Genomic DNA, 27,511 nt, shown 5'->3' on the forward strand with positions numbered 1-27,511 from the left:
CCATACTTATGTTCGTTTTTGTTTTATTTTAATGCCTAAGAATATAAATAAAATATCAGTTTTTCAAATTAAAGACATTTCTTACAGTAGATACTCATCAAAGGTGCAAAGTGCGGCTTTAAACGGGTTTTTGTAGCTGCATCGGGATAAAAGTCTCAGTTTGGACTGTAAAAATGTGTTGGTGTTAATTAGCGTAGCTGGATTTCATGATCACGCATGTCACGCAGTCGTGGCTGGCGGGTGGAGGAGGGGGGCTGTTGCGGGAAGGATACGCAGTGACGTTTCCAGCTGGAGACTCCTCGCTGCGGTGAGAGTCGACCAGAGAGGAGGGAGGCGGCTCAGCGCTCCGTGGCAGGCAGTCGGCAGCATCATGGCACCTATCGGATTAAAGGCGGTGGTCGGAGAAAGTAAGAGTTCCTCCTGTTCATGGCGCTTTTAGCGGGTGGCGAAAATCTGCCGCTGCGCTTCATGCCAGCAGCGGATGTTTGATTTCAGCGCAGGCCGCGGTCTTCATGAGGATGAGGATGATGATGGTGGTGCTAAATCACTTGTGTAGCTCAGGTCTCCTGCGCTGCTGATGCGCAGAAAACCGAGAACCTTATTAGCTCTAATTACTCACTGGTTTCATTTTGAAGCGAGGAAAACGTCCAAACGCGGTTTGACAGCCAATCAGCGTTTTTCTATCACCAATAATCTGCAGTGACGTCTGACTGAAGCTGTTAAATTAATGAAATATGGCGATCCGCGGGTTCCCCTGATTACAGCAGAGCCTCACCCCTCTGATGGAGCTGGAGTCGTTGCGTAAAAACAGCCCAGCTCGCTGTGAGGAAACGTGTTTGCTTTGTTCATCCTCAGTGACGCATCGAGGCGTAGAGGAGAAGCTGCGCGTTATTGAAGAGGCGATGCTTTGGTTAAACTCCGTCTGCGGGCCGCTTAAAGCTGGATGTTTGGTGATGGAGGCGCCGCTCGGTGCAGGCCTGGATGACAGAGGTCATTAAAAACAAACCCGGACAGAATGGGCTGAGGATGCGGTGCAGGATTTGCTCCATTTGTCCAAATAACCAGAAGCGCAACCAAGGAGCAGCTAAAAGCAGGAAGGGACATAGTTGGAAATGCTTATTTATTTATCTTCTTATTTAAATTCAGTTTTATGTCCCTCACTCTCTCCTGGAAGGGTTTTCAAAGCGCAGACAGCTGTTAAATATAAAAAATGCAGACTTGAAATAATTGTTTGGCGCCCCCTGTAGAGTGGCGCCCCGACATATCGCATATAGCCCATTCCTACTCTTTGCGTCATGATACTGAGATACTTCAGAAACCTACATCTCTCTATTTTAATAGTTCAAACAGCAAATATTCATTAATACTCACAGTATAAACCAGAACTAAGATATCAATACCAAATCAATATCTGATCAGTACTAGCATGATTTAGGGGTTAAGGTTATTTAGGATTATTTATGGTTTAGTTTGAGATTCCATTATGATTTTTTTTCTATTGTAGTTTCTAATTTCTACCTCAAAAATATTTTTGTTTTGCTTTTCTTTCAAATTCTAAGTTTTTTGCTCTTTAGCAGAAACAAACATTTGTTTTATTGTTTTACTCCTAAAACTTTGTTCATGTTACAAAGTTTTAGCAATACAATTAACAGGAAAAAACCACAAAACACCAAAATGTCAACATAAATTAATACCAAAATATTCAGCATTTCTAGGGTATTTCTCACCAAGCTGCATTTTCTGTTGGATATTTAAGATATATTTGATAAAAATTCATTTTCTGTGAATTTTTAGTAACGTTCCGCAGAAAAAACAGCAAATACTGAATCAATATTTCTGTGTTAGCTGCTGCTTTGCTACTTTTTTGGTATTTTTCCCCCATAAATCCTGATACAGCAAATACTGAAGACTTGTCTTCTTCTCTCTGGAGGAAAATCCAAATCAAAGATGGTGACAGACAAAACGAGACAAAATTAGATTCAAAATGTCAAATATTGGCAGAAAAGGCCTGATTGGTGCATCTTTAGCTTTTCCAAATAAAACAAGTATTTTTGTATATTTATGGCTCATCAGATGTTTAATAGGATTCCTGTCTTAATCTTACTGGATTCACAGTTTATATTGTTTTGGTTGGAGAAATTACAGCAGATGCCTGATGTATCGCTTTTGATACAGAGAAAAAAATAAATCAGTTATTTTTCAAAGAGTTTAGTTTGCTTAGATAAACACATACATAGAAATAATGTTGTAATATTTAATTTTCTGTCAGATTTAAACACCTCAGTAGTTTTTTTTATTTTTGTTTTGGGTATCTAGGATAAAAAAATCTAAATTAAAATTGTAATCAGGTGATGAAACCTCATCAGAAGGTTTGTGTCCAGGATGTGTGTGGTCTGCAGAGATGACTTATCGTCAATGTCAGTAAGTCTTTATAATTTAGAGCAGAGATGTCCAAACTTTTGGTCATCAAGTCAAAATTACTCACAGGCCAAAAGCTGGTCTTTTTTTCCTGCCCAACAATAAACTGAGTATAAAATATTTCAATAAAACAAATTAATCCATTTTGTTTAAGATCAAAACTTGAAATTTATTTGTTTATTTTTCATATTTGCTTCGTTAAAAGAAAAGCCTCCAGTTTGCAGATTATTTGGGAATCATTTTGAGTAAAATACACAGAAATTGAGTTTATTCTCTGCAAAAAACAGGATTTGGTTTTTTCCATGAAACCTTTGCTGCATTTGGTAGAGCTTCATAAATGAAACAGACGCAGATTAAATTTAGCTTTGGAGTAAAAGTTACTGAATAAATGTCGTCAGATTTACTATAAAATTAAAGGTTGGAATTAAATATTAATATTTTGGGTTGTATCTTTTATTTTTATTATCTTAACTAAAAATAAAATCACCATCTCAGTTAACCAACTTTGTGGGGCCGTAGAAGGTCAGTCCGGCGACCACAAATGGCCCTCGAGCCGCACTTTGGACGCCCCTGATTAAATCTCACCATGTTGTTAAACATGCAGCTTAACAGCAGATCTTAAAATAATTTCCTTTCGTTTGCGGCCATCTTTAATGGTTTCAGCTGCTCAGTAAGCGAGCGGCGGCTCTGAGCCGTGTAAACATCGCGGCGGCGGGACGCAGCAGGCCGCACCTGCACCCTGCGACGGGATTGGTGGAGGTGGAGAGGGTTCCTGCTGCAGCAGGGAGGAAGAGGAGGAGAGAGGGGGAAGGGCGGCAGGCGGAGGCTCCCCTCCCCCCTTCAGATGGAGGAGAGTCGGGACCTGATGAGGATGGAGAGATTAGATTCTCCTGACTGCAGCTGATAATTCATTCTATGAATCTTGAATTTATTTTTTGTTTCTGTACGTGTTCAATGAGGTCAAACGCAAAAATGTAGGAAATATAAACAACGTAAGCATAAATATGGTGACATTTACATGATTTACAATATTAAATCAACATTTAATCAATTATTCTGATGATTAATCATTAAAAAATGGCATGTTCTTCAGATTTTTTTTATTTAACCAGCAAAGCTTTAATTTATACATTATGAAAAAAATATATATATTTTTAAATATAAGTAATCAATAAAAAAAACCCACATTGGCTGAAATGGAATAATAGCAGATTATTCATGAAGGTTTTTCATTTTAGAATAATTTACTTTCTCAAAGTAAAATGTAAATAGTTTTTGAAAGGTCCGAACATTTGGTCACTCATTAACCTTCTACAATTAAGAAAACTACCTTACCTGGCTAAAGTAAAAAATATGGAAATATTTCTGACAGGATAACCAAAATGTGACAAATACAACAAAACAACATAGCTAGAAATAACAGCTAGTTAGCTCGCTAAACCTTATGACTTTTTTTCTATATGAACATTTAATTTATCTCTGCTGTATTTTTTACAAGATCCAAGCACTGGCTGAGCCTCCTAACGTTTGTTTTCATAACTGTAAGACAGATAACCACAGATTAAAATATGCTGCTATATTTACGACCACAGACAGACTCAGTGAAACGCTGCTGTGCTAGAAAACCACATTCAGTCAGGACAGATTACAGTCAGCCTGACAGCAGAGCTTGGAGAGACAATCATCCTCACATTTCGTCCTTTAACCCAGACTGATGAACTCTGTTGGTTCCTCACAAGGAAAGAGTGAGATTATATAATCTGTATCTGAAGAGATGGATGTTGGAAAGTGAAGCACATCTAAAATAATGTTGCACAGAGGCCACACACTGACCTTGGAGGCGTCACTGAACCAAAGCAACACACACACACACACACACACACACACACACGCACACACACACACACACTCGTCTGCCTCCAGTGTGTGACGCAGTGCCCCTCTCTAAAACACAAACAACGAATACAACATGCAGTCACAAATAAATCCAAGTCAGTTTACATGAAGAGCTCTGATTTATGTTGAGTTCCAGCACATTTGGTCAGCTGGTTTTACCGCTGTACAATGGCTGCTGGAAAAGACAAGAGTTCTGTTGTTGACTTACCATCCAGAAACCTCTTGCTGCATTCTTGTTGGTTGTGCAGGAGGCTCCACTTCTGCTTTTCAAAGATGTACGGTGGTATAATTGCCCAGCCATTTTCTCGTTGAATTGGTGGCCAGCAGCAGCTTGTTTGGATTTAAAGTGACAGGGCGCCCTAAAACAGCTACAATCTCTTTATCTAAGACTGATTTTGTCCGCCCAAAAATGTAATGAACATGTTTTGTTTAGGCCATAAACCCATCATAACTTGAAGCAAAATAATTCACTTTCAGGATTTTACTCTCTGACCTACAAGTGGAATTTTAACAAAGCCAGAAAAACTTCAAACTTATATTTTTTGCTTTTCTGTAAAGTTTTAGTCATGTAACATCACTGTTATGTTCCACTGATCGGTTTATTATAACCAGAAAAGGCCGACTAGCTAACGTGAAGCTAGCAGCAGATCTAGCAGCAGATCCTAGCAGCAGATCTAGCAGCAGATCTAGCAGCAGATCCTAGCAGCAGATCCTAGCAGCAGATCCTAGCAGCAGATCTAGCAGCAGATCCTAGCAGCAGATCTAGCAGCAGATCCTAGCAGCAGATCTAGCAGCAGATCCTAGCAGCAGATCTAGCAGCAGATCCTAGCAGCAGATCCTAGCAGCAGATCCTAGCAGCAGATCCTAGCAGCAGATCCTAGCAGCAGATCCTAGCAGCAGATCTAGCAGCAGATCCTAGCAGCAGATCTAGCAGCAGATCCTAGCAGCAGATCCTAGCAGCAGATCTAGCAGCAGATCCTAGCAGCAGATCCTAGCAGCAGATCCTAGCAGCAGATCTAGCAGCAGATCCTAGCAGCAGATCCTAGCAGCAGATCCTAGCAGCAGATCCTAGCAGCAGATCTAGCAGCAGATCTAGCAGCAGATCCTAGCAGCAGATCTAGCAGCAGATCCTAGCAGCAGATCTAGCAGCAGATCCTAGCAGCAGATCTAGCAGCAGATCCTAGCAGCAGATCCTAGCAGCAGATCCTAGCAGCAGATCTAGCAGCAGATCTCGGCGCTCCGTAAACGTTAAAGTTGAAGCGTTTTAACGAGCTTCGTGCTCCACATTCTGCATCCTGTTGAACAGGCTGGAGGAGCTGCAGATTGTGTGTTTGTTAATGTTTTAATGTTTGGTTTGAACAGCTGTTTGCTGTGTTTGTTCAGCTCCTTCCCTCTCATTGTGTCTCTATCAGAGACGACAGAGGAAAAGTCCACACGCCTCTTTCCTCCTGACACAAACCGTTTTCCACTCATTCATCTGTTAGCGCAGGCTGAAAGTTTTGTTCATAAATAATTCAACATGATTTTTATTAGTGCTTGAATATAACTCTACTTAAAATCCACTGATTTAATCATTCGATTAATGAAACATTTTTAAAATACAAATATTCACTGCAGCATCTCCAGCAGTGAAATTAAACTTTAAAATTATGTAAATTTGAGTTTATTTATAAGTGAAGTAGCTTTGTTAGCAAAACTAGCAAAGACAGTTCATATTATTTATTTTTATTAGCAATTTTTAACTTTTCATACTCAGAAATTTCAGAGTTTCTTTTCTAGAACATTTCTGAGTTCTTTATTTAGCTTTTTTTGTTTTAGTTTTCAAACTGAAGTTTTTTCTAGATGATTTCTGAGGTAAATCTGAATTTTTAAATCCTTTTGTGTCACAACAGCGTGAAGGAAATGCTGAGTCAGCAGCTTTCGCTTTGATTTCGCAGGTTGTAAAAATAATCATTATTGGTCTTTATTAATATATAATATATATTTGTATATTAACACTTAGTTAAAGTATAATTCTTATTGGTCTTATACTTCCATAAGTGATCTATATATATAAACTTTTGTCTCTTTCAACTGAATTAATGAAACAAATTAAATGTCCATTCGTTGTATTTCTCGTATTTGTTGGATTTTTTTTTCAAATCTTTCTCTAATCCAATCTTTAAAATAATCAGAATTTTCTTCTTCCTATTTTTATTTATATGTAGTTTAAGTTTCACATTCCCTGAAGTCGACCAATCAGCAGCTTCGTAAATCTGCCTCTTCCTGTGTTTTTCTTCAGATTAGCGCTCTGTAATCCAGTTTATTTGATCTCCAGTTAATCTGTGATAATCCATCGGGGTTTGAGAGGCTGAGCCTGTCGGTCCAACATGATGTTAAACCGCCGGTCCCTGTGAATGTTTCCGGTCTGGACCTGCTGGCAGATGGATGGTCACTGATCGGGCCAATATCGCCGTAAACATGGATCCATGTGGCAGCAGGCGGGTTAATCTGAGGCGGCTGGGATTAAAGACTTCCAGCCCAAACAGGATGACTGTTAGTTTATGCATCAACTCTTCAGTCGGCCAAACTGGTGGCTAAATTTTGCACTAATTTCTCCCAGTTTTGATCAAACTCACCTTTTCATTGTTTGTGTTATTATGACGTAAAAGTTTTAGCTGTTGGAGAATCTGTTGCTCTTTGTTTACATAAAATGCTGGATTAAAATCTCCTTATCCTCTTGCTGCAGAGATTATGAACGATGTCATCAAGAAGGTGAAGAAGAAGGGAGAATGGAAGGTGAGGCCTTCTGCATTTCTTATCATTTTCACCAAAAACTGCTTTAAAATACAGTTTTTATTTCTTTAAACCCTGAAATTACATTTAAAGCTGGAAAATATGTCAGTATTTCTAAAAATCAACCAAATATTAATAAGTTGCCATTAATTTTTCCAGTTTATTTTAACATGTAAAGCGTATTAATTAAACTCTGTTGTTCTGTCTCCAGAACTACCTTTAAAAAATATTTTTATTTCTCTAAAGCCTGAAATTACATTTAAAGCTGGAAAAAATGTCAGTATTTCTAAAACTTACCCAGACATTTAGAAGTTACCATTAATTTTTCCAGTTTTCTAAACATATGAAGCGTGTTATTAGTGTTGGTGTTTTTCTGCCCCAGGCTCTGATTGTGGACCAGCTCAGCATGAGGATGTTGTCCTCCTGCTGCAAAATGACGGACATCATGACGGAGGGCATCACCAGTAAGACACAAACCCAGTTCAGGGTTTAACCATCAACCAGCTGGTCTCCAGCTGCCTGCTGTGTTTCTGAGATAAAACAGAAAATGTTTAAAGTTGACAGGAAATTTGAAAATGTTTATCTTCCATGTGTGATTGGAAGGTAAACACCAATTATAAAGTTTTAAAAAGGCCAAACGTATAAAAAACTGAAATGAATGAACAAACTCAGCCTGGCGGGCTGCAAGTCAAGCCTGGCAGCCCGCCAGGCTTATAATACACCAGAGGGAAAACCTGAAGTTTATGTGTTGTTTTACTTAATGAGTTAAACTCATTTCCATTTTGGGCCAAATCGAGATCATGAGTGCTCTTAAAGGGCCAGTTCTGCCAGAACATATTGATAAAACCAACTAAACTGTTAAAATATGAATAAATTCTTAAAATTAAACTGTATCGACCTTCTCTTCACATTAATGAAATCGTTTTTGTGATTATTTGCAACAAAAACCAAAGTGTTTGTGGTATTCATTTAGGTATGTTAGATGGTAAATGTGACTTTTAATTCCTCAGATTGTCAAATTATAGTCCATATTTATATGATGGGCTATAATTTGACATTAATCAAAGCTGTTTAGTACCAGTAAGAAAGTTAGCATCACTTAAACCTGATGTTTTTCAACTCACAGTTATAAAAGTGCAGTCATTTGTTGATTTTGCTTGAATTTCCAGAATAATTTTCAAAAAATTGAGGAAATAATTGATGTAATCTGGAAGAAATGAGATAAAAACTGCTTTGATTTGATGGATAAAATAATATTTAAGCACACTGTTGTCTAGGACACATTATGATTAGGAATGTTTAACTAAATATGTCTGCCTTTACCTTTAAAGTTGTGGAGGACATCAACAAGCGAAGAGAGCCTCTGCCCAGCCTGGAGGCCATTTACCTGATCACACCAACAGAGAAGGTAAAAATACCGAGTCATGGATCAGCTTTCATTTGGACTCACGTTTATTTTCCCCCATTCGTCATTTAAACAAACATGAAGTTCGCGAAAAGATCCCAAAGTATAAGAAATTCATTTCCGCTATTGCGCTAACAGTGAAGCTAATTCTTTGTTTAGCACTTTTTTTTAAATTTCTTTTTTGTTGTATAAATTCTAGATCACTAATTTACTTCACTCATATATAAACCTTTAGTTCATTAAAGTTTTGTTGTCAACTATAATTCAAGTAGATGTTTATGTTCATGCTTTTATTTTGAAGTTGAAGATGCTGTTCTGTTTTCTCTCCTCACACTTTCTTTTTTTTCAAGAAACTGTATTGATAAATGGGAAATATAAAAATAAACAACCCAATGAGATCAACTGAAGAACATTTACATAAATTAACCGAGTTTATTCTCACCAGTTTCAGCTAAAATTGATTTTATGTCTCTTCAATGTTCAGACCTTAAATGTTTATTTTCAAACATTTAGCCAAAAGAAGCCTTTTCTTTTAAACAGATATAATCAATCCATAAATATGGTTACTGACAAGTACATTATGAAATCAACAAGCAAAAAATCTCTGCTGTGCTATGCAAACTGTGCTAACAAGCTAGCTAGTTTTTGTAGCAGAAAAGATACATTTGGCTATTAGCATAAATTTGAAAACTGACAGCGTTGTCATAAAATGCTGCTAATAGTCTAGAAGCATCATAAAATAGTAAAATATAAATGTACATGTATCTTTATTTAATATTCTGTTTGTAGTGATGAATTTAGCTAGCATTGTTTTATTAGCCTAGCAAACAGAAACCTAAAGTCACTCTATAATGCAGGTTTCTGATCAATTTAACACAATAATATGACTTTTTTTTGCATTTAACTTGCCTCGTTAACCTCAGCTTTGTTTAGCACTGTTAGCCTAAGGAGAATATGTCTGTTATTTTTCATTTTTCAGTCAGTGCACACGCTCATCGCTGATTTCAAAGACCCTCATTCAGCTAAATACAAGGCAGCCCATGTTTTCTTCACTGACTGTGAGTTACACAAACATACAACCCTGTTGCTTTTCATGGATGCATTTCTGCTTAAACTGGGTGTTATTAAGAAACATAATGTGCTAATGTTAGGACATCATGCTAATGTTAGCACATTATGCTAACATTAGCATAATGAGAAGAAATGAGTTTAAATGTTTTCTTTGTTTTTGCAGCCTGTCCTGATCCGCTCTTCAATGAACTGGTGAAAAGCCGAACCTCCAAAGTCACCAAGACTCTGACAGAGATCAACATCGCCTTCTTGCCCTACGAGTCTCAGGTAAACAAACAGTTAAATTTAATTACGCCGTGGCTACTGATTGGTTCTCCATTTTGCTTGTCAGTTTTCTGCCTTTTTGCTTCAGATTTCACTCCAAAATACGTAGAAGTTCATGTTGAACTCAATGTCTGTAAGTTTGTCCATCTCTTGCTCATCCACCATCATGTTTGACAGTTTCTGTATTTTTGTGTTTAATTTGCTCCACATATGGTGAAACTGTGTCTAAACATCTCTACCTTGGTGTTAAATTAATTCAGATGAAGCCTTACTAACCTAAATCTGCAGCAGAACCAAATCCTTCTCCACATTTCCCAATTAGCTTCGTTTATTCTTTCTTTGTCAACTTGACCAGTTTTCCATCCCAGCAACAGCTAGGATCTGCTGCTAGCTTCACGTTAGCTAGTCGGCCTTAGAAGGTTAATTAATTAAATGTAATATTGTCAGTATATTTCAGAATGAAGTTTCAACATGAGAGAAAGTATCAGGTTGAAAATTTGGGGATCTTGAAGATAAAGTAAAATATCATCTGCATATAAAAGTATTTCGCTTTAACATTGATGCACCTTGTTACTAACTCACAAAAAATCAGAAAATTTATATTTATTCTTACAATGTTGAAGCATAAATATCAAGAAAAAAGGTATTTCAAGGTTAGTAGCTGAACAGACGTCCATTTTTTGAAATGTTGCAACTTTTTTTGCCCATTTTTGGAAAAGTGATCAGACTCACCTGCATGGATTACAAGTCTGATGTTATTATTTCTAATAACTGCACAGTATTTATCTGTTATAATCAATCAATCAAGTTTATTTGTACGGAACATTTCAACAACAAGGCATTTCAAAGAGCTTTACGTCATAAAAACACAGTAATCAACTGAAATGTTACATTTTTCTGTCGTTACACATCAAAATGTTTAAGTTTCGTTTATGATGATTCAAAAACAACCAGGAGGGATTTTAGTTTAGGTTTAGTTTTCCAGAAGTTTATTCTAGATTTATGGTTCATAGAAGCTGAATGCTGCTTCTCCATGTCTGTTGCTATTGTTGTTTATAAATTTGCTTTTTAAATATTTAGAACGTTTTTGTGTGAACTTTTACACCTGAATTATTAATTGGCTTTAGATCGATTAAAATGTGAAGTGGTGCAGTGAAGGACATGAATACGATCAGCGAGTTTGTTTTGTTTTTGATCTGGTTTTAGATTCAGAGAGAAAACAGAGAATCAGGTGTCGGATGCTGAGTCATGATTCGCTGTTTACTGCAGACTGATCCAGAAACATTTCTCACACTGACTCCTCTCCCTCCATGTTTCCACTCCCACAGTCGATTCTGTGATTTTCCTCTCTCAGCTCCTCTTTTATCTGTTTATTTCTCTCTATTTTCCCTCCATCCTTCCCCATTAACCCATTTTTTGCGTTTTTGCTGCGTTCCTCCTCTCCTGTCAGCAGCGATTAATTCAGAGTCGGTGGTTTTTCTGCTGGAGGCAAAGCGATGCCTCGGTGTCCCGCCCACAAGCAGAATGAGTGAATCTGATTGGTCGGAGCCGGACATACGCGACGTTTGTAGCCAATCGCTGCTGAGCAAAGCAAAGGATCCAACTGCAGAGCAGAAGCGGTCATGTGATGATGGACAGATGGAGATGGAGGAGAGGAAAGAGGAGGAGGGAAAATATAAAAATAGAAAAAAAATTAAAAAGAAAGAAAATAAAAACAAGAAGAAAGTGAAAAAATAAAAAGAAAACAACAAAAGAGTGAAATGAAAGAAACAATAAGAGTAAAATGAAAGAGAAAAGAAAAGTAAAGCTATAGAAACAGGAAGGAAATGAAAAGAAAGAGCAACAGAGCAAAGAGAGAGAGTGAAAAAGTGAAATAATAGAAAGAGAGAGAAAGAAACAAACAGGTTCATTTTCTGGTTTATGTAAAATAAATGCCACGAGTTACATGTTTGTATCTAGTAGAAGATAATCGGTTTAACTGGGTTAACTGGGTTTAACTGGGTTGACTAGGTTAACTGGTATGTGCAGGTTAAACTGGGTTAAACATGGGTTAACTGGGGTGTTCAGGTTAAACTGGGGTGTTCAGGTTAAACTGGGTTAACTGGTGTGTTCAGGTTAAACTGGGTTAACTAGGTTAACTGGTGTGTGCAGGTTAAACTGGGTTAACTGGGTTAATTGGTGTGTGCAGGTTAAACTGGGTTAACTGGGTTAATTGGTGTGTGCAGGTTAAACTGGGTTAACTGGTATGTGCAGGTTAAACTGGGTTAAACTGGGTTAACTGGTGTGTGCAGGTTAAACTGGGTTAAACTTGGTTAACTGGTGTGTGCAGGTTAAACTGGGTTAAACTGGGTTAACTGGTGTGTGCAGGTGTACTCCCTGGACAACCCGGACGCCTTCCACAGCTTCTACAGCCCCCATAAGGCCCAGCTGAAGAACCCGGTGATGGAGCGGCTGGCCGAGCAGCTGGCCACGCTCTGCGCCACGCTGAAGGAGTACCCGGCCGTCCGGTACCGAGGGTCAGCCATTTTAACTCCTCCAACAATCTGAACCAAAACCTGCAACATTTGGTCTGAATCAGACATCAGAGCAGAGAAATTCCTCCTTAGGCTGTTTAACTAAATGTATTGGACTGTTTAATATGTTTAGCTTTTATGTTTATCCTCTTGCTTTCTGTCTGTTAGGGAGTACAAGGACAACGCCACCTTAGCCCAGCTGGTTCAGGACAAACTGGATGCCTACAAGGCCGACGACCCCACCATGGGAGAGGTGATTTAATTCAACATCCCTTTAAAACTCTCATTTCTTTTTCCTTTTCTGATTTAGTCCAGTAGTCTTGGTTTGATTGGGAACCAAAGTTGCAACATTTGTTACGTTTTCAGTTAGTGCAGTTTGCTTTCTGTCAAACAATCCAATCTGTTCCCCTCCTCGCCTGGGGGGGCGCTGCATCACAAACCACTGAAGGAAACGAGACAAAAACCTCTGAAGACACTGAGAGCAACTTCCTTCTTCATGAAATCAAACAGAACCAGAGTTCACTTGTTTGGTTGCACATTCATATCGTCCCCCGAATGAACCGGACTGTCTACTGTCTATGCAAATGAACTACAGTTCAGTTAAAGCGAACTAAACAGGGCTGGTGTGAATGTGTAACTGTGATGTGAACCATAAACTGAACTCGCCTAAAAACCTCAGTCTCAGTTTGGTTGAAGTGAACTCTGGTTCTGTTCGAATGCATATGTGAACACTAAGCGGACCGCTCCCAAAGCAGGAAGTGGACTACAGCCCAGGGCATTCTGGGTAAATAAAACCAAAACAAACTCACTAAGTAATGGCTTATGGTTTTTTTTTTACCAAAGACAAAAGAGAAATCCTAAAATCTGACGCTACTGAACTTTTGTTTACATTTTGTGAAGGAAGAAATTGTGCTGAGTGTCTTCTTCTGTGGTTCCTGGTGCAGCGCCCCCACAGGTGAGGAGGGGAACAGGTTGTTCAATTAGTTTGTATCCTTTGACTCACCTCAGTGTGAAAGCAAACCTCAGCAGCTGAAAATGTAACAAATGTTGACATTTTGGTTCCCCATCGAACCGAATCGATCAGGAGTTTAAATACCTTTAAAGACATTTGTAGAAAATGTTGAGGAGCATAAAAAGCCTCGACGCTGAAGACCGACCTACAAGTGTTTCAGCTGTCTGTCCTGCAGGACGCAGCCTGTTTTTGTCCGTTTCTCTGGCCTTTTCGTGTCGCCTGTAAGTGCTTCTCCGTCTGCAGGGTCCTGATAAGGCCCGGTCTCAGCTGATCATCCTGGACCGAGGCTTCGACCCGGTGTCGCCCGTCCTGCACGAGCTCACCTTCCAGGCCATGGGCTACGACCTGCTGCCCATCGAGAACGACGTCTACAAGTGAGGGAAAGCAGAAAAGCAGCTGCAGTCTGCTGAGACGGGAGGATAAATCGTCTCTGCTCCTTCCTCAGATACGAGACCAGCGGGATGGGAGACTCCCGGGTCAAGGAGGTTCTGCTGCACGAAGACGATGACCTGTGGGTGAGCCTGAGACACAAACACATAGCCGAGGTGTCCCAGTGAGTATCGCCTGCGTCGCGTCCTCTGGTGGAGTAATGAAACCTCCGTACGGCGTTCAGAGGAGTTTACTCTGGTTTTGCTCTGATATTAGGGAAGTGACGCGTCAGCTGAAGGAGTTTTCCTCCAGCAAGAGGATGAACACCGGAGAGAAGGTAAACCTGGGCTTTAAATCTGAAGCTATGCCATGAGTTAAACGCTGTAGAGACGAATTCATACCAATAATTTACCATATAGTCTAGTGTATGGAACGAATAAAGTGTTTTACATCTGTTTTACATGCTGCTAGGCCTGTAGCCAACCAATAAATCAATTAATTGTATGATAAATTAAAATTGTTTTTCTATTTTTTTCTCACTTTCTATCAGAAACTGAAAGATAAAAATCTTCAGTCTGGTGTTTTCAGTCTCAGCCTGTTTTTCTCTACAGAGATTTCATATTTTCATATTGTTTTGTTTATTTATTTTGGATATTTAAAATATCTCCCAGTTCCTGAGTTAAATATTTAATAGAGTTTATCGGCATAACTTCTAGGACAATTTATCATCCAGCAGAAATTGTTTTACGAACCGCCAAAACAAAAATAAAATAAATCTTCCAGCAAAAACTAGAGGAAACATGAATGTTTCTTATCCAGCTGCAGGAGCTGCGTTTCCACTGATCATAAAATAGAAATACAATGAAAGGACATTAAAACGTTGAATTACCCTGTGTTGTTTTAATATAAACTCCATTTAAATCTTTGGTTGTGGTCTTTATTAGAGTGTTGCTTGTGTTTCCAGACCACCATGAGGGATTTGTCCCAGATGCTGAAGAAGATGCCTCAGTACCAGAAGGAGCTCAGCAAGGTGTGAGCCTCATGTTTATCCACATAAACACTCCGTTGGGTTGGGGTCATAACACCCAGGGTTTTGTTTCGTGTCTGTGCCAGTACTCCACTCACCTGCAGCTGGCTGAGGACTGCATGAAGCACTACCAGGGGACGGTGGACAAGCTGTGCCGCGTGGAGCAGGTTGGACCAGAAGAGAACCAGCAGTACCGCAGTAACGCCGTGAGGAAAAGCATGACTGGTGTGAACTGGCGTTTCAGGATTTGGCGATGGGCACCGACGCCGAGGGGGAGAAGATCAAGGACCCGATGAGGGCCATCGTCCCCATCCTGCTGGACGCCAACGTCAGCACCTACGACAAGATCCGCATCATCCTGCTGTACATCTTCCTCAAGAACGGCGAGTAGACGAGACATTTACTCAGATTAACCTCTGCTTCTACTTTTACATTTTATCCAGAATAATTCAGTGAACAGACATTTTCTATGCTTTGTTAATCCAATTGAAGCTTTACTCAACTAAGAGTAGAGATGCTGCATAATAAAATTACTCAGGTAAATGTAACTACCCAACTCTGGACAGAAAGGGGTTCATTTACTTTGCAAGACAGTAAATACCTGGTGATAAAGTTAAGAAAAAATGTTTTTAGAAGACAAATTAAATCTAGAGACATAAGAAGTGATTTTATACGGAGCCTGTAACAGGACATGGAGAACCAGAGAAAAAAGGAATCCCAACTTAATTTCTCAAGATCCTGAGGAATGTTTTCAAAAATCTCACGTTTCTCTTTTGGGTTTATACAGTTTCTGCAAAGTCGGTGGAGGAGTTTAAATGAGACACAGAGGACGATTTTTCTGCGTTTCCTACACTCTGGAGACGATTTACGACATTTTCTACATTTTATGGCGCTTCCTGTGGTCTTAGAGTCTGTATGAGCAGCATTTTCACCCAGAAGAGAAACTTAAGATTTTTTAAAGATTTTCTAAGGATCTGGAGGAATCAGGATTGCTCCCCCCTCAATGTCCCCTTTTTTAAATTTTACAACCTCATATCTCATATCTAATTTGTTTTCGTCCTGTTGGAGCTGAATATATGAATGTGTGTTTGCAGGTATCACAGAGGAGAACCTGAACAAGCTGATCCAACACGCTCAGATCCCCCCTGAGGACAGTGAGATCATCACCAACATGGCTCACCTCGGCGTCCCCATCGTCACAGACGTACGATTCTCTCCTCGGATCGTCTAATCTCTTAATTTATCGTGTTTTTAGTCATTTCTGTTCCGGTTTTTCTTGACTCTTTGCTCCTCCTCTGCTTTCTCAGTCCACTCTTCGCAGAGGAAAGAAGATGGACAGGAAGGAGCGAGTGAGCGAACAAACCTACCAGCTTTCTCGCTGGACTCCGCTGATCAAGGACATCATGGAGGTAACACACAGCTCCAAATCGTAGCTAAACTGAAAAAATGAATAACAGAGTGAGTACTGAGGAACTCTCCCATTATATTTGGTTATTTGTAAAATAAGTCAGACTGACTGATTGGTTAATTAATTTTAACTCAACTCATGTTGAGTTAAAGCTGGAAACATGTCCAGCTTTAGTGACTCAGGTGGTTTTATCCCTGTTTCTATGAGTGATGACTGTTTTGTTGTGGTTCCTGCAGGATGCGATCGATGATAAACTGGACACCAAACACTACCCGTACATCTCCACCCGCTCCTCTGCTTCCTTCAGCACCACTGCAGTCAGGTACCCACGTTCTGGAGACGTTTTGGGTTTTTTCTCTCTACAGACAAACACCGAGGGTTTGGATCAATTCTGACTGGACAGAAGATGAGTCAGATAGTTAGCTTACTGGTAATTGGCAGGTAGTGATCAATAAAGTAATTAGATTGTCAATCAGACTTTCAGATGAAATTAGGAAACAAATGGAGATAAAATTAAAGCTGCAGCTCAGGCAAACATCTCTGTACTGGACACCCAGTTACACCAGCTTGTCGTCTGTTACTGGGAACAGCTTGGTGTTGATTAACTCAAGTAGGTCAACCTTTCAAAGTAAAACGCTAAACTTTATTTTAGGGCTGTGGTGATCTGCCATTATTCAAATAGCATTCTCAAAAAATCTGTATTTTGATAACTTTTGATCCCTCATTCTTAACAAACTACTCCTGTTGTAAGTAGGAAAACCAATAATTTTCCTAATTATTTTGGTGGAGACTATTATTACCAATGTGACCCAATAATATTATTTTTGTGTTTTTCTGATTTATGCGCTCAAATGCTAAAAGGTTTGAAAAAATACTTTATGTACCAAACTGTTAAGAATAGTTCATAGGTAACTCTGGGCTGCTTTGATAAAAATAATTTGATTGGGATTTAAAATTAATGCTAACGTGTTAGCATGTTGTGAAAAGTGGAGAGAAAAGCTAAGGACTTGAATATAAATTATGTATTTTCTGCGGCAGTGCTCGATATGGACACTGGCACAAGAACAAGACCCCTGGAGAGTACCGCACCGGCCCCCGACTGATGGTCTTCATCATCGGAGGCGCGTCTTTCAGCGAGATGCGCTGTGCCTACGAGGTCACGCAGGCTAACGGGAAGTGGGAAGCCATCATTGGTGAGTGGAGCAACGTTGGATCTTGGATCCTTACTTTACCTTAACTTACTTTTCTACTGAGTAGCACGAGATAATCTGCAGACATGTAGCTTCAAAAAGCCCCACATTTATTATTAGCTGCAATCCAAACAGGTCTAATTAACCTGGAATCCAGTTAAGACGTTAATTCACTTCAGTAAACGTTGCCTGGTTGGGGTTTTAAAGTTCGGTCCAGTGAGTTTCCAGTAATATTTCATCGCAAACTGGGCAGTGAAATCTGTCCCGTCTGGTTCATTCAGAAAAACTCAGTTTTGTCCAACAAACTCCTCCCTCATTTGTATATCAAAGTTATTGACGGTGTCTTGCAAAATTGTTTATAATCTTTGAGGTTTTTTTCCCATTTTTTGACATTGCAACCACAGATTTCTGTTTTATTGGGGTTTTATTTGATCGGCTAACATAAAGTTACTAGGAAATTAGTCACTTCTCCATTAAAAACATCTACTTGAGAAGTTTAGTCTGATACCCCTAAATAAATGAAAATAAATCTTTAGCATTTCTGCTACTTAGCAAAACTCAACAACTGTAAAAAAAAAAATGAAACCAGGAGTGAAGGATCTGTTTTAAAGAACCACTTCCTGAAGTTCAAAAATGTAGGTTGTGCAATAACAAATTTGGTCCTTTGCTAATTCTGACATACTGGGTGTCAATATGGTTGAAATTAGCAGTTTAGCGTTAGCTTCCACTAATTAAGTTGTTGGTGTAGCACTTTTATTTTACATTTATTTTATCTACTCATTTAACTTCCCTTGGTATCTATAAAGCATTTTTGAATTGAATTGAATTAGCATTAGTAGAGCTAATGTTAATTATTAGCACGTTAGCATGGTACCTGCATGTTTTTTCATCAACTCAAATTTAAGACTTTTTAAGACCATTATGAATTAAATTTAAGACCCGTATCACAACATAAATGTACAAACTGGGGGAAAACACCAAAAATACTCCCTTCCATTTCTGAATCTTTAGCTACTTTGTAATTATCCATCACATAAAATCCCAGTAAACGGTTCCAGTTTGTGGTTGTGGTGAGACGAAATGTGGAAAACTCAGAAGGTGTGGACTATTTTGCAAGGTACGGTACCGACTGTGTCACATTAGTTCTGTTGTGGCCCTTAGTACTGCTGTCTTAAAGCTGAACCATCCACTGTTTTCTTGTTTCCTGTTGCTTTAGCTGTTGTCTCTCAATCAACTGTTATCTTTAAATTGCAGCCTTGTCTTCTTCTGTCTCTTTTTGTTGGCGTGTTTGTGACCTGAGTGAAGTTGGCTCCTCCCACCTTCTTCAAATCTAACAAAATTGGTGTCAAACGTTTGTGCAGCAAACATTTTCATTTGTGCTGCTGTCACTTTAAAGATATTGATAAGAAACATTTCCAGAGGTTTTTATCAATATCGTCAAAGCAAAAGCACCACAAATGAAAATATTTGCTGCACAACCAAAGTTGATTGACACCAAGTTTGTTTGAATTTGTAAATGTGAGCGGGGAAATGGTTGACCTCTGACCTCTTGAAACTTTATTATCCTAAAATGATAGCGGCACAAACAATGCACGTTTCTGTGCAAACGTTTGACACCAATATGGTTACATTTGGGTAATGTGGGGGTGGAGGTCTGGTTGACCTTGTGACCTTTAAACTTTCGTTAATATCTTCAAAGCAAAAGCAGCACAAACAAAAAATGTTGCAGCACAAACCTAGCAGAGTTGCTCAACACTAATTTTGGCTGGTTGACCTTTCATAACCTGTGGGAACTTATTAATATCTCAATGAAAACAGCACAAAAACTAATTTTGCAGCACAAACAGCACAGTTTATTGACACCAATTTTGTCTGATTTGTAAAAAGTGGGATGGTGGTTGACCTCTCACGATCTCTGGAAACATTTATTAATATTTTTAAAATGATAGCGGCACAAACAAACAAAAATTGCTGCACAAACATTTGACACCAATTTTGCTAGATTTGGATAATTGGGAGGGATGGATGGGCTGGTTGAGCTTTTGACCTTTAAACTTTAACATCTTTAAAGCAAAAGCAGCACAAACAAAACATTTTGCAGCACAAATGCAGCAGAGTTTATTGACATCAATTTTGTTTGATTTAGTAAATGTGAGCAGGGCAATTTGTTGATCTCTCATGACTTCTGGAAACAATTAACATCTTTAAAACAATAGCGACACAAATTAATATTGTTGCTGCAGAAACGTTTGGCACCAGTTTTATTAGATTTGGGTGATGTGGGGAGTTGGTTGCCCGTTAAACTTCCATTAATATCGTCAAAGCAAAAGCAGACACCAAAAACATTTTACACCAACTTTGTTAGATTTTCGTAATGTGTGAGGGATGGTTGAACTTTTAACCTTTAAACTTTAAAACAAAAGCAGCACAAATAAAACATTTTGCAGCACAAACTTAGCTTTGAGCTTACTGACACCAATTTTTGGGTGGTTGACCTCTGGGAACTTTTTTATTAATATCTTTAAGATGATTGCAGCATAAACATTTTACACCAACTTTTATTGGATTGAGGTAATGTGTGGGGGTCTGGTTGAACTTTTGACCTTTAAACCTTTATTAATATCAGCAGCACAAACGTTTGTCCCCAGTTCAGTTTGTGGCAGGTGGAGGAGCCGACTTCACTCGGTTGGTACCGCCCTGTGGGTGCATGTCTGCCAGTGGACGAGTGTCTGTGTGTTTTCTCTTCACATCGTTTTGGGGTTTTGTTTTGGAGAGTCGGGCTGTGGGATGCTGTGAGACGAGTGGTGAAGCCGCCTCTGTTCCTTCACAGGTTCCACCCACTTGCTCACCCCAACCAAATTCTTATCGGACCTGCAGCACCCCGACTTCCGAGAGTCCACTAGGGTGTCCTTTGAGGACGCACAGCCCTCAGACGAGTGAGGCAGAGACAGATTGGGAGGGAGGGAGACAGAAATCACAGGACAAAGTAAAGGCAGCCGCTCAGAGAAGCCCTTTCTGAACGTTTAGCACAAAGGGCTTCGTTTTGGTTCCTCCCTCTTCTTTAAACACTCAGAACTGTTTTATGTACCTCACCTTCCTCCTCCTCCTCCTCCCCCCTGTTTCCCACTGGGATGGGCATTCCTGATCCCTCCTCACTGCATGGTCCGCTCAACTCCAACAGGCTCTTCTCTATTTAAAACCAAAATGATCAAATTAAAAGCTTTGGTTTAGTGTTTAGCGGTGAATCTGTAGATTGAGTCTCGCCTGCGGAGGTCGGCGGCGCCGTCGGCAGCGGCGGCCATGCCCTGAGGAGGTCGTGGCTCCATCCCTGCTGCCTCCTCTCCTCATCTCAGCCGGTGGATTAAATCGCTCTGATTTATGACGGCCACCCGAAGCTCCTCAGACCGTCTCACTCATTCACCTTTAACCCCCGACATCTTCACCGTGTGGCGCCGTCAGTGCTGCTGCTTTCCTTCAGAGCACAAACTTTGGCTGGTCACCTTTAGCCCGCCGTCACATGATAATACAGGGGTGTCCAAAGTGCGGGTCGGGGACCATTTGTGGCTCTTGGAATGATTTTTTTTGTGGTCGTCGAGAATGATGCAAATTTGACTCGTCCAGCACAGATGGTTAAAGAGTTTCTATTCTTAGTCAGGGTTTAAGTTATTACCTATGGTGGAGTTTTAGGGCCAAACTAAGACAATAAAAAATGGTAACACTTTGTCATAAACAGGTGTTATGTCATAAGCATGGCATAAAACCTGTCATGAACATCAATAAGTCTTCATGAATATTTATGACTGTTGTCATAAAGTGTCATTCAGTAAATTATGACACTTTTAATACAAAGTTGACATTATTCAAAATGTCTTTAAGACAACTTGTCATTAACCAAGAAATCATGATCTGTTATAAAAGTATTACTGATTAAACTTTAAAAATTGTGTAGGTAAGAGATAATATTAATGACACTGTAATGACACTTAATGACATCATCATAACTGGTGCTACTTGTTCCACTTGATGTAAGAGGAACTTTTAATGACTATTTTTAAAGCTTAATGAAATCTTTATTGTTCGTCCTACTTGTTCCGCCTCAGGTAGGGAGAAATAATTACTGTTTTGTTAACGTTTTTGACAGTGTAATAACACTTAATGACATTGTTATGACTACTTTTATGACATTTATGATATGATAATTGGTTAATGTCAAGTTGTCATAACAAAGACATTTTGAATAATGTTAACTTTGTATTAAAAGTGTCATGATTTACTGAATGACACTTTACGACAACAGTCATAAATATTAATGAAGACTTCCTCATGTTCATGACCGAGTCATGTCAGTCTCATTCACACCCCGTCAAACAAAGTGTTACCTAAAAAATTAATAAAACTATATGAAAAAAGTCTAAATAATGAGAATAAAGCCATTATTACAGCTTTATTTTAGTAACATTATTCTCGTCATTTTATTTTATTTTTACTTAGTGTGGCCCTAATACTTCATCATAATCACCAACATAATTCTCTCACAATAGAAAATATAAATTACAACACAAAGTATTTCTCTTGTTATAAGTGAAATCACGTTTATCCAGAGACTTTTACTGAAAAGCTGACTTTGCTGCAATGAAATCAACTTTTAATTTATTTAATTAAACTTGATTAATTAGCGCTTTGAAAGTAAAACGCCCAAATCCGGTTCTCGTAACCGAGAATAATTTGCCCAAAAATACTGAAAACTAGATTTTTATCTTAATACCAAAGATCTGAATCAACGATGATTAACGAAACAATTTTACTGCTTTAACACCTTTATTTTATTTTATTTTATTATTTTGGCCCGCGAGAACTTGTGACTTGACTAATTTGGCCATAAGTTTGGACACCCCTGTGCTAATATAACTCGTGGCTCGTCTACAGACGGTTAAAAAACAAGGAAGACTTTTTTTGTAATCTTCTAAAGCCCTTCAAACTTAAAAACCGGCTACACATGTAGTTAATGGTACTAACAAACACAAGCATTGGACAGGAGGTTCTTTACATTGGTGAAAAATACAAAAATTAGATTAGATAAAAATTAAAAACTTATTAGAGTTGACGCAAGAGAAGCTTCAATAAAAAGCAAAACCAGAAAACAAAGATCTAAATATCAGCAATGGCTCCTTTAATGGTTTCAATAACAAAACTTCAGTCGACCAGAAAAACCATTAAAGACCAAAAATTACAAAAAAGTCTGACTTCATTAAAGGAAACCAGACAAACTGAGCAGAAAAAATAAACTTTCTACAGACCAAAACATCTTAAACTCTACAACCCCAATAAATAAAAGGTTTTCCTGTAATGCTACAACTTGGCCTCCATCTCATAAACTACGGTTTTCTTGAGCAAAATGGCCGCCACTTGCTACAACAGATCTACGTTTAAAGCTTTGTTGTTTTAGACGCATTTGGAGAATCTGTGTAGTTAGAAATGAAAGTCCATAGTGTTGTGTTTCTGGGGCAGGGAAAACGCCCACAAAGCTGTTTGTTTTCAGAACAACATACTCAAACATTTAAATTTTTAACGAGGTTTTTTCTCACATTGCCAACAAATTCTGCCTCCAACGGACGGAAAACTCTCAGCTTTGCATCAGAAACAAACCTTAGAACTGGTGAAAGGGTGCTGGGAGTAAATCAAAGCGCCCGTTTGCCTCAGAAATAATTTAAACTTCCAAATATTTGAGCTAATTTGGTAAAGTTGTGGCACAAACTGTTTGCTTTACTCCAAAAAGCACCTTTCACGTTGTACGATGTCTCTGTGTCTTCAGCCGCCACAAACTTATTTTGGATTTTATAATTTCTCCAGGGTTTTGTAGCTTTTTCTCTGAAGTTTGGTGTTTCAGATATTCTGCTAGTTTAACTTCACTTTCAACCACACCAACTAAAACCTGTGCTTCAAAAATATTACATGAAACTCTGTATATTCTGGTAGGTCACACACAAAGTGATACATCTATGCATTTTACTTTTTGGTGATTTTGAGGATTGTGGAGTTCCTCTTATAGAAACCCAAAATGTAGCTTCTTGCCAATTTTGTGTATTTTTATAAGACCAAATATAAAAATTTTTGAAAGTAGAAGTACGTTGGTTTAGAGACCAAAACGACCCACAAATAGCTAATATTCATTAAAAACACTTTAAACTTTTATTTTAATCGTTCTAACACCAAATATACCAACGTCTGGATCGTAACACGCACAGTGGGAACCATTTCATCACTTCCATAACACCTATCGTTTTCCTTATCGCCACTCTTGGGTTTTCAGCCAATCACCATAAAGCATAACAAATGGAGCTCCTGGATTGGCTGCTTTGGAAACAACAGCCAATAGCGTGTCAGCTTCCCTAGATTTGTTTTCTTTCAAATATTTTGGATGCACTTTATGGAAAAATCTCTGTTTAGGTGAATTTTCTGTGAATAATTTGGAGTTATATCCCATGTAAAAATTAGCAAACACTATATAATATAAATATAATATATAAACAATAATTATTGCTAAAAAAATATTTTTTTATAAAATTGTAGAGCATTTTTAAATGTCTTAAGCGATTTATAAATAAAATGTATTAAAAGTTTGCATCCAAGCAGAAGTTTAGTTGAAGGAAAAGGTGATGTAGAAAAATATTTGTGAGCTGCATTTTGCATCTGCCTTCATTTGCAATTTGTATCAATCTATTGATCAATTAATCTATTGATTATTGTGACGATTAATTGGAAAAAAGTCACATTCTAAAATTTTTATTTAACCACTTAAACTTTTTTGTACAATATTAGAAATTCATTAAAAGACAAAAATAAACAAATCAATTCCTTTTTTAAAAAAGAAAATATTTTATTGGGTGAAGTTAAAACATATTTACAGATATATATATATATTTTTTAATTGTTCAAATTTGGCTTGAATATGTTATTTTTCTTCAGATTACCTTTTTGTTTTAACTCCAGTTAACAATTAATTGATTACTAGTCAGTCAGCCACGATTAATCACTTTTCTACCTACTTTGCTGTATTAAACATCAATCTTTATTGATGACAATGTTTTTGTGAAGAACTACATTTTGGGTTTCATTCGCTGTAAACCACAACCAAACATCTGAACTATCACAAAGTGGAAATCAAATATTACTAAACTCACATTTTCACAGCTGTAAACATGTTTCAAACTGGGACTGGTTTAATTTCAAAGCGCAGATAAAGTCACCACATGTGTAATATCCAATACTTTCTCTCTGTGTGAAACCAAACAGCGGCTTCTGTTCGGACCGGATGTTGTGAAGTGTTTCTGGTAGAGAGAGCTTGTAGTCATTTCCTGCCTGCTCATGTGTTTCGTGTTGTGACCGATGGTTTCGGCCGCATGTGCATGCTAATAATGCATCGAAGTCCCAGCAGCAGCGCAGCATCTACAGCTGAATAACTAAACTATTACCGCTGTTTGGTTTGAAAAAACAAAGAATCCTTTCAATTGTTCTTCTCTGAGAAACGTCAGTAACGGGAAACCAGTTAAAGTAAATCTTTGGTTTTTATAGCGTCTATTTAAAGTGAATATTGTTTTTTTTTCCTACATGATTCATTATTAACCTTCTGACTAACTGATTATGATTTCATAACTCCGGGCTTCCATCTTTTCTTTCAACGGCTGCTGTCATCTGCCGTAGGCCTTCATAACAAAAGCTGAGAACACATTTTATTTAGTTTTTATGCAACTAAACGCTCAGATTTAATGCTGCGTCTGTGTGTGTTGTCTCCAGGATCGACCCACATCTTCACTCCCACCTGCCTGCTGGAGCAGCTCAAGGCCATGAACAAACCAGACGAGGAAGTCACGAGCTAAGAATCCTCCTCTTCACCTTTCCCAGCCAAATCCATCAGTTATGTATGCATAAAGCTTGGAAAAGAGAAAAAAAAGTTGGAAAAAATATATATCAAAGAATAAAACTGTTGCAAGTATTCTTGTTTTACAATGGATGCAACTAATTAAATTTATTTAAAAAAGATATTTGAAGGCCAGATAAAATGCAAAGTACCAAAATGTCCTATTGTATGCTAACATTATGCTAGGCTGTGTAAACAGTTTTTTCCTCTAGCGCTGCTCCTCCCTGTGAGTTTTACTGTTGGCAGATCGAAGGGGGATGTGCAATTTGAGACGACATTTTGTAAAATATATCATGCAATATAAATGTATTCACATATTTCAGCAGAGAGGAGCGCCATCCGCCCATCTGAGATGTTCGTATTCAGTAGCATGCTTGGACTAGTGTGGACTGTTCTGTGTTTTTGTGTCGAGTGTTTTGAGTGCAGAGGAGTTAGCGATTAGCTTATTTTCTTGGGGTTGAATACGATGCCAAAAACTTCTGAGTGTCAAACTATTTAAAAACATGCTTGGTAACTAAATATACACCTTCCTCCTGCTCTCCACTCATCTCCAAATGTAATTAAATATTCTTTTCTTTCAAGGTTTTATGCTAATAAGCTATTAGCTACATAAGCTAATGGTTAAAACCAACCATTCAGCCATTTTGTTTACAAAATGTAGCACATGCACAAAAGTAAGCTATAGCAAATGCAAAAGTCCTAAATACCATAAGTTGGTAAATCGCTTCGTTTACAACATTAGCTTCTTAGCATATAACTGTCAACAAAAATGCTAATTAGCCGTTAGCAAAGCAATCTGATCAGCCAAATCTAAACAATTTTTTACCCAATTTTGTTTTGAAAGTGTATTTATTCACAAACTTTTTTTACAATTAACTTTGTTGAATTGGTCTGAGCTAACAGCTCATTAGCTCGAGCTAATTAGCTAAACTTTTCCCTTCTTTTAACCATTTCAAAATAAATTTTATGTCAATCAAAAGAAAGTTATCAGACATCACCACATTTTAAGTTTATAGCTTAAACTTACGAGTTTTGCTTGTCTGCTAGCTAGAGTGAAACAAGGAGGCTAAGCTAGCCAGTTAAGCTAACTGTTTTTCTGCTTCTGTTATTGTATATTCTTGAGAAAATTTTCCTATTTTGAAAATCTGAATACGTTTATTTTGTTAAAAATAAGAAACATTTTTAACCAACAAACATCTTAGCAGTTTTTTCCCCCAGTTGAATTTGGTTAGCTATTTGCTAACCAAGCTAATGAGCTAAGCTGCCAAACCTGGCTGTTTTTCTGTTGTAAAAACGTTACTGAAAATGGTAAGCACATGACGGGCACCAACAGGGCGAACAATGTTACAGAGATTTTTACGTTCTTCTCGTTTGTGCCGGCTTGTTTGACTCTCAACAAAACAAAGTTCTTGGTTTCAGTATTCGCCCAATAAGCTCAGTTAGGAAGAGAAACAAAAAAATATTAAATGAAAGCTAAAGCCTTCACCCCTCCTTACTGTAATTTCCTGCACCAACCTTTTTTCCACTGAAACAGAAGATTTATTGTTAAAAAAGGCTGTTGCTTGCTGATATTAATGATTAATCCTAAAGGCCCGGCTGTGTTTCAGTATTGTATCCTGTCAGATCATTAGTACTAACCGGGCCTTGCACTGAGTAAGTAGTGTCATGTATCTGCCATGCGTTGCTGTTTAAGCGTCTTACTGTTGAATTGTGGTTTATTTTAAAGCAGTGCAGTAGTGAAACCTTTTCTGTGAAGCCGCTGTGTTTGTGACGTTTTAGCTGTAGATGTTAAACTAGGTAAAATATTTACTACTATACTTTGTTTTTCCCTCTGGTGCAACGTAACCCCGTCCCTGAAGTTGAATGGCTTTGCAATGATAAAACTAAACCTGCGTGATATCGCCTCCCTTCTGTAGGCCAAACAAGTCGTATTTTGCACTATAATGAGTTTTCTGTGATGCAAATGCTTGAGTTTGTTTTTTATATATATATATTATAATTTAGGCTTTATTTGCCCAATCACTGTATTTATTTAAAAGTTATTCATCAGAGAAAAATGCCAGTGTGTCCTGTTTCACCTATTGGGGCTGTATGTTGGCGAGTGTGTAAGCACAAACAGTACTTCCATGTGTACCGATGTACTACGGCTGTCTAATAAATTGGCTTCCATTACATGTCGCCGTCTTTCACATCTCATACATGTGACTGGATTTCTGACATCTACTTAATATTTAACTAAAATTAA

General features: G+C 38.2%; 1 protein-coding gene across 1 annotated transcript; it reads left to right on the forward strand.

Moving 5' to 3' along the window:
- Positions 1–255: 255 nt before the first annotated feature.
- On the forward strand, positions 256–27,440 carry stxbp1a (syntaxin binding protein 1a). Its single transcript, XM_014970450.2, has 19 exons — positions 256–407; positions 7,043–7,092; positions 7,472–7,553; positions 8,421–8,497; positions 9,474–9,552; positions 9,729–9,832; positions 12,197–12,345; positions 12,511–12,595; positions 13,598–13,728; positions 13,800–13,907; positions 14,000–14,060; positions 14,688–14,753; positions 14,837–14,917; positions 14,995–15,133; positions 15,845–15,954; positions 16,058–16,159; positions 16,395–16,480; positions 17,197–17,351; positions 25,143–27,440. Exons 1-19 carry the CDS (start codon positions 371–373, stop codon positions 25,223–25,225), a joined length of 1,785 nt encoding a protein of 594 aa, XP_014825936.1. The 5' UTR covers positions 256–370; the 3' UTR covers positions 25,226–27,440.
- The last annotated feature ends 71 nt before the right edge of the window (positions 27,441–27,511 follow it).

The sequence above is a fragment of the Poecilia mexicana genome, unplaced genomic scaffold, assembly GCF_051168715.1.
Source record: "Poecilia mexicana isolate PSO_F unplaced genomic scaffold, ASM5116871v1 scaffold_12, whole genome shotgun sequence".
In the NCBI taxonomy this organism is placed as follows: domain Eukaryota; kingdom Metazoa; phylum Chordata; class Actinopteri; order Cyprinodontiformes; family Poeciliidae; genus Poecilia; species Poecilia mexicana.

What these genes read in the sequence shown, in the direction of transcription:
- stxbp1a (XM_014970450.2), top strand. Translation starts at nt 371, where the DNA reads ATGGCACCTATCGGATTAAAGGCGGTGGTCGGAGAAA. An exon ending in ACGACCCCACCATGGGAGAG is followed by an intron (nt 12,596 to 13,597) that starts GTGATTTAATTC and finishes CTCCGTCTGCAG; the next exon opens with GGTCCTGATAAGGCCCGGTC. An exon ending in AGCTGTGCCGCGTGGAGCAG is followed by an intron (nt 14,918 to 14,994) that starts GTTGGACCAGAA and finishes CTGGCGTTTCAG; the next exon opens with GATTTGGCGATGGGCACCGA.